Source organism: Malaclemys terrapin, chromosome 2 (assembly GCF_027887155.1).
Source record: "Malaclemys terrapin pileata isolate rMalTer1 chromosome 2, rMalTer1.hap1, whole genome shotgun sequence".
Classification (NCBI taxonomy): domain Eukaryota; kingdom Metazoa; phylum Chordata; order Testudines; family Emydidae; genus Malaclemys; species Malaclemys terrapin.
The window spans coordinates 178906067-178918780 of NC_071506.1; the positions used below are offsets into that span (position 1 = coordinate 178906067).

The 12714-nt window shown below is 39.3% G+C and overlaps 1 protein-coding gene across 3 annotated transcripts in view; it reads left to right on the forward strand.

Annotated features, from left to right (window-relative positions):
* Positions 1–12714, forward strand: part of GALNT1 (polypeptide N-acetylgalactosaminyltransferase 1) — a 211919-nt gene that overhangs the window by 111209 nt on the left and 87996 nt on the right. For all 3 annotated transcript variants that reach the window (XM_054018826.1, XM_054018828.1, XM_054018827.1), the window contains one exon: positions 11088–11254. In XM_054018826.1, coding sequence (XP_053874801.1) covers positions 11088–11254 — 167 coding nt within the window. The remainder of the gene's footprint in view (positions 1–11087; positions 11255–12714) is intronic.

Below are 12714 nucleotides of genomic sequence, written 5' to 3' on the forward strand. Positions count from 1 at the left end.
TCTAGAAGTAGTGAGACATAACAGGGACATAATGAGGAAAGACAAAATCATGTGTATGGAAACTTTTTTTTATTAGACATGAACATGGATAACTTTTAATGCTAAGTGCAAGTTCTTTGAGTCTGTCCACCTTCTGTTCTGAGTAGGTGACCCATGTAGGTAGAATGGAGAAGTATTTGTTGAATTTTTGTGATGTGCAGCTATTGGCAGAGAGATTATTTCAGTCAAAAAGCAAAAAAAGGGAAATCTGGTACGCATCGAAAATTTTCTTCTGTGCATTCTTTCCACTTAATCTTTGACAGCATGACCACAAAGCATGGAGTTTTTGATGACAATGATATGAGTGACTGTGAAAGTGAAGCTAATCCCATTACTTCATCTAAGAATTTTGCTACTCCACCTGCTTTAGCCACAAAAACTCCTACTTCTAGAAAGTCTTCAGATATTCATCAAAGTGGTTGAAGTTTTTGGGTAGAATATCCCATTACTAGGAAAACAAAATTGACCAGACATTTGCTAGATGTATTTATGGCAGCAATACACCATTTCATATTGTCAAAATCCTTATATGCTGGAATTTTATCATAAATTGCATTGTGTATTAAGTACCAAATAGGAAACTACTTGCAGGAAATCTGAATGTGAAACGGCTGATGTAAAAAAAGAGTTGGCGTTATTGTGCAGGCTCTTCACGTGTCTTTAGTGTTGGATGGAGCACAATCAGGGTGTTAACAGCTTCATGGTAATAGCTCCATAGCCACTGTGTTGTTCATTCCAGTGCATCACCCCACAGCCCAATATATTGCTAACCAGTTTACAAATATAATAAATGAATTGGGTCCATGGAAGGGTATTTTGGTTGTGGCCAACATAATATGAAAGCTGCTTGGGCATTGTTGATAAACAAGTATCCATATCCACGCTTTGTTATGGATGTGCTGCCCATATAATCAGCTTTACATTGGTGATTTCGAAGATCTGACTACTTTCTCAAGTGTCTAAAGTGAAAAGCATTGTCAAGTTTTTCAAAAGCAAACAAGTAGCAACAGTCATTTTTCAGCATCATTTAGTAAGCACTTAGTTTCATCCATACTGAGTAAAAATTATTGCGCTCAATGGGTATCTATTAAATGTCTCAAAGATTTTTGGATATGCAAGAAGCCTCTTTAATCAGCTGCTGTTGAAGAAAGGGTGGCCTCCAAGTAACCCACACTGACATTCTTGATATCTTTTGGATACGAAACTAAAAATTCATTTCACTGTTTGAAACTGTAGCTCAGTCCATTCAGAATATGGAAAGTGATAGCTCTACCTTGTCTAATGCCAAGAACTAGTTCCAGAATGTTAAGAAACATACACCTCTACCTCGATATAACGCTGTCCTCAGGAGCCAAAAAATCTTACCGCGTTATAGGTGAAATTGCGTTACATTGAATTTGCTTTGATCCACTGGAGTGCGCAGCCCCGCCCTCCCGGAGCACTGCTTTATTGCGTTATATCCGAATTCGCGTTATATGGAGGTAGAGGTGTATTTTTGAGTATACTGAATGCAGTCCATTTAAAAAAGCTGAAGAGAAAGAGAGGATAGACAAAATAATAGCATGGAAAAAAATCAAGTGATCACTTGTGCACAAATGCTGCCTACCATCCTGATCCACGCTTCTGGGGCCAAGAATTTGGCTGATGATGACTTCGATTCAGCTTGTGATCTCATAGTGGCTGTTGCAAATTTTAGTGGATATACAAACAAACAATTCTGACAGACGTATCAAATTATAAAGGAAGAAGTAGCCTGTGCAATGGTTTTTAAAAAAAAAAATCCAGTGCAATCCCAACAGTTGAATGAAAATTGCTTTCTCCTTTGTCATGGTAGAAAGACTTGTCATCCTTGCACTCTAGCTACAATGGCAGAAATTATTTTAACACTTCTGTGTAGTTCTGCATGTGTGGAATGAAACTGGTTGGTTTGGGGAATCATCTATCCAAACACTAGAAATAGATTGAAGAGCTCCATTGCTGGAAAGCTGGTGACTGTCACAATTTAAGGTTACAGAAGAAAGAGTCAGATAAGAGTTGACTCAGGGTTCATCAGATGAAGAGGAAGATAATGATGAATTTGTTGACCGATATAAATGAAACAGTTAAAGCTGATTTAAAAAAAAAAAAGCTAAAAGCAAGGTGCTCGAAGAGTTGCCCTGCTGTCTACCTAGCATAAGAGAAACTATAAAAGAAAGTCATTTAATTGCAATGTGTTTATTTCTGTTTAATTCTTTTGTGACTGTTCAATCTTGAATAACATTCACGTTTAAATGCTAACCTAGTATTGCTACAAAATGTAGTTTCACTTTTTTTGTGTCAGTCAGCTAGATAACTTCTTGTAATTAGACCTAAGTTTCTATCTAAGGCTAATCTTTTTGAAGACCATAAAGTCTTTCTTTAAATCACTGATTTATCAGAACAAGAAAGAAAGAAAGAGTATGTGACCATTTTTTACTTTAACTATATTTGTCCAGTCATTTGGCCAGTTATGTTTGGACTGGTCAAACGTCCAACCCTACAGATATGCCATTCTTATATTAAAATCCTTTAAAATTAGAGAACAGACACAATCCAAATAAAAGAACAATATAATTAAGTATTTTTTAAAACACCTTCCATAGACTTAATTCATAATAATGGCAAGTACCTTTGTGGTTTAAGAGCTGTTTGAAGTTATAAACATTCATAGGAACATTTCTACTAACAGCGATAGCTATTTTACTATTAGTAATAAATATTTATTTTAATAGAAAATCCTATTGTGCTGGGTGCGGTACATACACAGAAAGTAATGGTGTCCCCAAGTAATAGTGTAACACACTATAGACACAACTCTTAATTTCATCCTTGGATAATGATGACAAAGTCATGGTTATATAGTTTGATGAGGGGGTTAATGATCTGGTCATGGTTATTAGATTTTTAACGGTAGCAAGTCCTCTGTTTGTCACCCCCCCCTTCTGTTTGTGTGTGTGTGAGAAGTGCATATCTTCCAATATACTTAAAACAGTAGATATCGGTTTTCAAATATTTACCAAAGTTTGCATAAATATATCTAAAGTTACAGAGAGGGGCAAAAAGAAAAGTAGAGACCTTAGTATTTCATTCTCTCTCCTCCCTGTCAGCATAAACATTTCGTTCCAAAAGAATTTCACAGCACAACCACTAATTTTATTATTAAAAAAACAAACTCCAGCCCAGTTTCACTGTAAAACAGTTCCCCATACCATGCCCCCCTTTCGCAAATTTTGGTGGAAAGTAGTGCCAAGGAGCTTTTCAAATGCCTTCCATCCCTGAGAGAGCAAAGCAGGTCAGGGAGGAGAATGCTCAACCTCCATCACCCAAGCCTGTGTGGGAGAACCGGATAGGGGAGGATCTTCCCTTACTCATAGACCTCAGGTGGGGGCAGTTCTGGGAGCCACAACAGGAACTGTAGTCATCAGGAATAGCTTCTCCCCTGCTAGCTGCAGATATAGGAGTGCTACAGTCTTAGTTTCAGCCAAAAAGTCTATAATTTAGCATGTGCAGCAGCTTTGATTGGCTGCCCTTCTAAAGAGAATGCGGAAGGGCAGCCAATAAAACAGGAAAACCCCATATACTAAGGATGCTCTTCACAAATAAGAGGGCCTCAAAACCTGTACCCTGAAGGGAAACTTTGAAATGTCAGCAGGTTTAGACTGGTTAGTTTATTTAATATTTACTGCACTATAATGATTTGGTATACATGGTACTGTGTACATGTTGCTGATGAGTATTATGTATGGAGATCTCGTGTAGTTAACTTTCATATATAATTACAAAATTAAGTTTAAACATTTTCATTGCTTTTAACTCAGACTTCTAGAAAATCTTGGAATGTTTCATTTAAGCACTATAAAGCCTAGATTTTTAAAGGTATTATTGATCTCAGCATTGCAATGTATAAGTCTCCATTTTCAAAAGTCATTTAAGTATTGGTGAGAAGTCGTATTCAGGGTATGCCTGCCAGTCAGCTCCAACAGTTGAGTATTCCTTCTCGACCTTTTAACAATAGTAAAGACAGCTTCCTCGCATTTCCTGGAATCAAGTGCTATAATTTGACCCTGAATTACCTTTTAGAGGTTTAACTGCCATTATTCTAACGCTAAAAGTTACAGGGACCCTAATTCTTGGTATCCTCCACCCTGGCACCCAGCTCCTTATGCTTATCAGCACCCTTAGCCTTACCAGGCTCCATGGGACTTCTAGTTTGCAAGGAGATCATAATCTTCAGTATGTTCTCAAACTAAATCTCCATCGCTAATGTCAGAGGATAGCACTTAAAACTACTCAAGAACAGTCCCTTAGTGGTGAGAATCTGGATCAAGGCTCTGAGGAAGTTAAAAGCGAACAACTGTTCTCGAGTACTCACATTCTCATTATCTCCTCATGAGACTGTCATCCCTACTCATGTCATCCTCATAACCAGATGACTTCAGATCCTTCCAAGAGTTGCTCAATGGATGGGGGATACACTGCGGATCCCAGTAGAAATGGTGTAGGAGAGATCTCACAAGCTTCTGGAAATCTTGCCCAATACCATGTCAGGTTGCCTAGTGATGCCCATTCATGAAAGCATTGCAGATCCTGCAAAGTTGCTTTGGCAGACGCCAGCCTACATAGCTCTATACTGCAAGTGTGCAGAGAATCAATACCAAGTTCCACCTTCTGTGTTTGAGTAACTTTATATTCACCTGGCTCCAGGATCCCTCATAGTAGCTATAGTCCATCAGATGTTGCGTCACGAAAGTCGTCCAAGCAGCCAAAAATATTAGGTCTGTTTGGATGTAATAATTAGCCATCTGCAAGCATGCAGATTGGAATCCCCAATTCTAGCTGGTTTTGGCAAAGTTTGACTTTGAATGATATCTCAAAATTTGTTAAGGTTCTCATAAGACTGTACAAAGGAATTTAAATTAATTTGTGAAGGACAGCTGGTCCCTCTTTCTTCTTTTCAGGCAGCCCTTCATGTGTTCGGTATGGTGTTGAGACCGTCGTCCTGCCTATAAGCATCCAACAATCCGTAGGAGGTATAGGTTACTGTGGAATCACCTGCCTTTTTTGAGGGATTTGTTCAGTATCAAGGCTGATGAAGCCTTATATACTTCAAAGGATGCCCAGGAGGGTCTTTGGGGGGCAGTGTGTGGGCAGTGTTAGACTCTTACTTTAAAAGGAAACCTGCTAGGGCCCTGGTCATAGCCAAGGCTGTCTTATTACCCGCAACACAGACCTTCTGAGTCTCTAAGGAAGTTTCAAAAATCCCAGATGATGGTAAAGCCATCAGTGTGATCTCTGCACCCAGTTTCATGGTTGAGGCAACAAATTTGACTTGGCAGCCAAGAGTTCTGTACAACTTCTAGTGGATCCACTAGTTATTTCCCCTCCTTTTAGCAACCACCATTTTCATTTCCACGGGGTTTGGAGAACCATAATGACAGACTGTGGGTTATGGAGATGATAAAACTGGGACCCCTCAGAAGAGCAAACCTCATCAGTAGACGTACTTTCACAGAATTAAGAGGTTTACTGCCACTATCTTCTGATACCACAGCGTTCAACTTGAGACCACCTTCATTTGCAGACTCAAATCCAAGATGGTAACGCTTACCTCAGTAATCCCCTCCCTGAATCCACCGGACTGGTGCACAACTCCTTGACCTTCATATTGCTATCTGTCCTCCCCACAGAAAAATATTTCTCATTTTACGTAGGCATTTCCTAATAAAGGATATTCCCTTCTAGACTGCCAGCAGCACTGAAGGTGTTCAAGAAATGTTTTAATGTAGTAGCAGCAGCCCACCTGAGAAAGCAGAGTCATAGTTTTAACAACTCCAAACCTCAACAATTGCCTCATCCTAGGAAAATGTCCTCAATAGGTAGTCAGCTCCATTCAGCAGACTATTCATCCTTTTGCCTCCCTAGAACTAAGGGTCAATGAGGAAAAACAAATTCTATTAAGTCTATTAATGGTTGTTTGTCAGAGGGTGGAGATGGATGGCAGGAGAGAGATCACTTGATCATTACCTGTTAGGTTCACTCCCTCTTGGGCACCTGGCATTGGCCACTGTTGGCAGACACCATACTGGGCTGGATGGACCTTTGGTCTGACCAAGCATGGCTGTTCTTATGTTCTCTAATTAAAAAATAGTTTACTGGGGTAGTATTGGATACAACAGCAGCAAGGACCTACCTCCCGCAGGAGAGAATCCGTGGCATAGTGGATTTAATCATCAACAGCAGACACATCGTAAACACATTGCTGAGAACTTGCCTCAGGCTTCTATGTCACGTCGTGTCCTGCACTTACATAAGTCAGCATGCTAGATTTCACCTTTGCTGCATACAGGATGGTTGAAGTAAGTGTATCAGCCCATCGGACATCACCTAGACAAGACAGTGCAGGTACCCCTGGAAGTTGTCATGTAAACTGGTGGAAGTATCCCAATAAATCTTCCAGAGGAGTTCCCTTTTCTCCATGCCTACTATTCAAAACTCTCATAACAAATGCCTCCAACATGGGATGGGGGTTCACCTGGGCCACATAGGTTCAAGGTCTCTGATTTTTCAAAGAGGCCCAATTACACACACACACATTCTGGAGCAGAGTGCAACTTGCCATGCTTGTGTTCCATGTTTTCCAGTTCTTAAAGGCTTATCTGTCCATATATTAACAAGCAGTAATGTTTTACTAACAGAGGAGCAAGATCCACCCCCCTGTCAGGAAGCAGTATGTCTGTGGGACAAGTGTATTGGTCACAACTTAAATCTAGTGGCTCTCCGCTTACCAGGTCTTCAGAATGTTCTGCTTTTTTGCCTCAGCAGGTAACTTACAAGCAATCATAATTTGTCGGGAAAGGACATTGTCATTCAAAAAATACTTAGTGAGGTCAACGCTCCATAGATATTATCAACATTGAACAACAGAAAGTGTCAAGAGTTCTTCAGCAGGGGATCAGGATCACAGGTCCATGGCAGGGGCATTCCTGATCCTTGGTCATCAGCTTTCATGTATAAGGCTGTAAGAAAGTTGACTTGGTTGTCGTTGTCGTTGTTGTTCGAAAGTTGAAGTCAAAGCCCCGGGACCTAAATGTTTTGTTTCATTATTGACTAGATGACTAGTACCTCCCACTGCTCCCCCATGCCCAGTGTGTGGTGTTGGAGTCCAAACTCTTGCATCCTGGAGCTAGACCCAGATCAGAGATCTCTAGAAGCCTTCCCAGCCCTGTATCCTGCAGGAGAGACAAGCCCTAGTGCCCATCCAGCCCCATTCACTGGGACCTCCTCAAGCTTGTCCCTCGGTGCATAGGGGTGGCTGTGGAAAGGAAAGTCCTTGAAGTTGGGTAGGAGACACTGCTGCTTGGTGGCCCTGACCCACACTACCAGGTGCAGGTAGACCTTCACCTGGGCAAAGTGCAAGGCAAGCGCCAGAAGGGCTTGAGTGCAGGCAGTGGTGCTCAATATGGAGCTAGGGCAGTGAGGGGGTGGTGAATGCTACGGAGAAACTAGTCCCATCCTCTGCATCTGCCATGGCCCTCACCAAGTCATGAGAGAGGTGGCTCCATGTGCCAAGTTGCAATGCCACTTAAAATTGCAACAATTTGCGGTTTCCTCAACAAAATCACAGCCCGTGATTTTCCTATAGCCTTACACATGCATTTATCATCCAGTTCCCCTAATCCCAAGGGTAATCAGAATGATCAAACAAGACTCAGTAAAGATAATTCTGGCTCCAGCCTAGGCAAAGGCAGTCTTGGTTTTTAGACCCGATGAACCTTTCATTTCAGCCCCTGATCCAATTGCCTGTTCAGCTGTCTCTGCTATCCCAGAAGGAAGGCCAAATTCTGCATCTGGTTCTAATATTTATAAGATCCAGATTCAATTTATAGTATGGATACTGGATGATTGTCAGTGTTAGAGAGAAGTTGCTCATCGGAAGTCAAAATACCCATATTAAAATTAGAACTCTACCAGCGCTATATACTCCTAATGGAAAATACTTAGATGTGCATAGGGCCTTGTCAGTCTTGATGGGATTAGGCTGTTAGAGTATTTCCTAGATTATTTGTACTTTATGAGGAAAGAATGAAAGGTTAACATGTTTCCACCTGAAGACTGTCTAATTGGATTACTAGTTGTAGTAGACTTTGCTAATATTTAGCTTAAGTAGCCCTTACAGAAAGACACTCAGTTCACTCCAAGGCCCAAAAAACCTCAGCTGCATCTTTGAGGAATGTGTTTGTAGCAGACATATATAGGGTAGCCACTTGGAGTTCAGAACATGGATTTTACACACTTTATTCCATTGAATATCATATTGTGATGCTCATTTTGGGAGGGCCATTTTATAGTCATTTAGACTCCAGGCACCCACCTCCATCAAGTTTGATCACAGAGTCCCCATCAGTGGCATATATGTGAACAAGCACTCAGAAGAATACTAATTTTGGTTCTTTGAGATGTGCTGTCCACAAGCTGTTGTCCTTTCCCACTAATAGTGTCTTATAACAGCTGGATTCTGTATTGGTGAAGGAACTAAAGGATGGTTGGGGTTGCCCTGCCCATTGTGCCTTTGTTGGGAGCACAAGGATATTCAGGGTATAGGGGCAATCCCCAATAGGCACTCCTGGTCCAAAAAAAAAAAATCCAAAATTGAGTGCACTGGTTCATGAGTACCATCCTTGGAATATATATATGGACAGCATATCTCAAAGAACCCCATTAAGGTAAATAACCATTTCATCATATGGCTATAATGTTTTCCAGAGATTTTGTGACATTCATTCCTACGTGGCAGGTAACTTTGTTCAGACTTAATGTTACAGAGAAATGTATTATAAAGCCAGATTGTGCCTGGCCCATATACAAGATGGGGCGTGCAGGGCTTGAATTGGAAAACAAATGGCTCTTCTTCTAAGCACAGTTTGAAATGCCAAAATAAGTCCTCTTTCCACAGAAGCTACTTATTGGTGTGGCTTGGATGCCCTTTGGGCTCCATTCATTTTATATATATATATATATATATATATATATAATTTATTTATTTATATTTGGGGGGGGGGGTCAGACAAGGATGCTCTTTAGGCTCAGCTCACCCTCAGTAAGGCATGTTGGAGCTTGTATGCCCCCAGACTTTGTGGGTTCTGCTCTCAGTTGGAGGAACCACCCCACTCCCACTCAGAAAGTTCAGGCACAAATGTAGTACTTATGCTCAGAGTATGAGAACTAGTTTTGGCTAGTGCTTTTAGTGACCTTATCTTCTGCAAATTGAATGAGGGTGGGAGGAGGATGCAGACCCATTGCCCTATCCTTTTCCACTGGCCAGTAATGCTAGCCCCCTCCCTAAATTTGGAGGAAACGTGCTGAATGCTCCTCACAGTTCCCTGAAGGCTGTTGGAAGGTATAAGGCTTCCTAAGGCAGCATCCTTCTTGGCGTTTCTTCTGGGGTGGCATGCGTCAGTACTGCCTATCATGAACCCTGTTGCAGTTCATTTGATCTCTCAATTTAGAATTCAACAAAACAGTTCTATTGTTAGAAATGAAACTCCATAAAGTGTATTCCTTGTCCTCTTCTGATTTTGATTTCATATTTCTACATTGCTTTGTTGATTCTCCAAAGCTGACAGAACTAAAATTTTATATTACAATAGTTTGCATATGATTCTGAAAATATACAAGGAGTAAAAAAAGTGCTAAGTTTTTATAGTCACTTTTAAAGTAGAATTGCACTTTAAAGCCTTCCAACAGTTTTTTGAAAATTTATGTGCAGTATATTGATTTCTCTACCTGATTCTGTGCGGGGTTGCTTGCTGAAAAACAGTGATCCAGTCTGTAGGCTAGACATTTGCTTTTTAAGGTATGTGGTGCTCTTGGAGACATTATAGTCTTGCATACAAATTTCAAAACGTCAAATATGAAAACTTTTTTTAGCCTACTTTCAGCCAGTAAAATTAATTAAATATAAATCATTTTTTTTGCCTTTAAACTAGCTTTTATAGCATGTCCAATATATGCAAAACCGGAAAAAACATTTTTGTATCCTAGAGTGGGGGCATCAAATGTGACTTTTCAGTAGCAAAAGGTTATATGAACATAATTTTGCTTTTTTTAAAAAAGCTACTATAAAGTTCAATACACAATTAACTTACATGAATTTTATAGGGTATTTTAAAATCTTACATTTCCCCCCAAATGTCAAGAACTACTAGAGTAGGATAACGCTAAATATATAATGCTAGCTATATTAAATTATTTTTTCTTCCAGACATACAATATTCCAAATAAATTACTTTTGTGCAAATATACTTTTAATTTTTCTGATTTTTTTTTTCTGTTGTAAAACTGTTCACTTCCCAGCCTGTATAGCTTTTGCTTAATTAAGTTTTTTTTCTTAAAGCGAGTATAGATCTAATTTAATGTTATCAGAGGTGGCATCCTTGGAAGATTGATCCTCCTTATTCACAAAACAGGTATACAAGGACGTAAAAGAAATGAGACAATAGTTTCAATACACATCTTGTGTGTTTGCCTATGGTGTTAACAAGGATGCCACTTCTTTATCCTGTTCTCACCAACTCAATTTATGCACTGCAAGTGACTGAACAGCCGTCAGATGGTAACATCTGGTCACTGCTGACCAGAGCAGGGAGCAATACATGCACCGCAAATGAAAAGCTTGCCATTCCATTACTTAATCTACTGAGCCATTCAGTCCTCCATCCTCTCCTTGCCTCTCTACTATGGGTTTGAACGGTTCAGCATAATATAGTGACAAACGCTTTTCTTAACCCTTTACACCAGTGTATGTTAAAAAGAGCCACAAAGTTGGAACACACAGAGAGACATGTTATGGTGCAAATATATCTATTTGCTATTTTAAATCTGCAAACTCTTGATCTTTTTTTCATTTTGCACATTTTAAATCCTACTATTGGAGTATTTTTAATGTTATAACCCAGAAATTATATTTTAAAATTGTTATAAAAACTGTTGACTTATCAATGAACCTGTTTGATTTACCTTTCTGTCCATAGGTGTAAAACAAAGGTGTATCCAGACAATCTTCCTACAACAAGTGTTGTCATTGTGTTTCACAATGAGGCTTGGAGTACGCTTTTACGAACTGTCCATAGTGTGATAAATCGGTCGCCACGACACTTGCTGGAAGAAATTGTACTTGTAGATGATGCCAGTGAAAGAGGTAATACAGTGTTGTTGTGTTGCTGGTTTTCAGATGCTGTCTACGTGGCTTCATGACTTACTGCTTTAAGAAATTCAGGCTTGATATTGGTTTAGCAAGGACAAATAGTTTTGAGAATATTTGAAAAATGGTAGTAATGAAACAATGCCCACATTTGTTTGTATCTGGAACATTCCACACTGAATATACAGTAAAAGCCCACCGATCCACCCATTGCATTCTTCTTTTAACATTATAAAGGATATAGCAGTTCTGGGTATCTTTAATAATAATAATAATTAATAATAATTTTAAAAAGGGCCACTAGACTGTTTATTTCAAATTCTGTGCAATCTGTAGTACGGTTTGCTTTCTAAGGCATTCACAAATCTCTCCAGTAGTGGTTCCCGTAGTGAGGTCCCTGGATCATGGGAGTCCACTGTGGGTTATGCTAGGGTCTGTCCCTGGAAGCAGGGCCAGGACACACTGGAAAGAAATTCTGGCACTTTGCCACATGAAGGACGCCATTTTGTTCCACATAGCATGATGCATCATTTCTGAGGGGAGCAGGCAGGACCATTCCCATGCTGCTGTGTATATTCCAGTAGAACCAGAAACAAAAGGGGTCTGGGTCATTTAATCAGATGCTAACGGGGTCCTTGGTGGAAAAAAGTTTGGGAACCATTGTCTTAGAGCATGTAAGATTTTTATATTCATCACCTGATCAAATGAACACAGACAGCTTTCTGCCCTAAAAACCTAAATAACTCAAAGATATAAACACATGTGCACAGGTTAGAGCTCGTTGAAACTTGACATTTTCATTCCACAGACAAATGTGATATTTTAAAAAAAAAATTCAAAATCAGAACAACATTTCAATTTCCAAAATTCAGTTTTGGCTCAACAAAAGCATTACAGAAAAATTGAAAAGTGTCATTTTAGATTTTAACTTTAATATTTGTATTTAGTTTTTCTTTAAAATTCGGATTTAATTTTTAAATATTAATATTAAATACTAACTATCAAATACATTTTAATTGAATTATATAGTTTTGTCAGGATAAAGTTATGCATAATTTATATCAGTCACTGTTTAAAAAAAAAAAAAAATTCATGCTGTGGTCACAGTGACCTTGAGGACCTTGCTGCCATTCATTAACAGTTTGTTAGTTAGCTTTAACATAGTTCTGTTTTGAAACGGGACTAGATCAAAGCAAACTAACACACTGATAATGTGTGGCAGCAGGGTCCAGATAAATGGTAGAATTTACAGTTATGTGACAGTGGTGACCACGATGACATAATCGTATCCATAAGAATTGGTGATTGGTATTGTAATTGATAAATATAAAATAAAATACTAAATATAAACCTAAAATAAAAAACCCAAATCTGGTGGAGGATTTTCTCCAATATTAAGTGTGTCTATATGCATGTGAAAGAGAAGCCCTGTGTGTGTGTGTGTGTGTGTAACATCC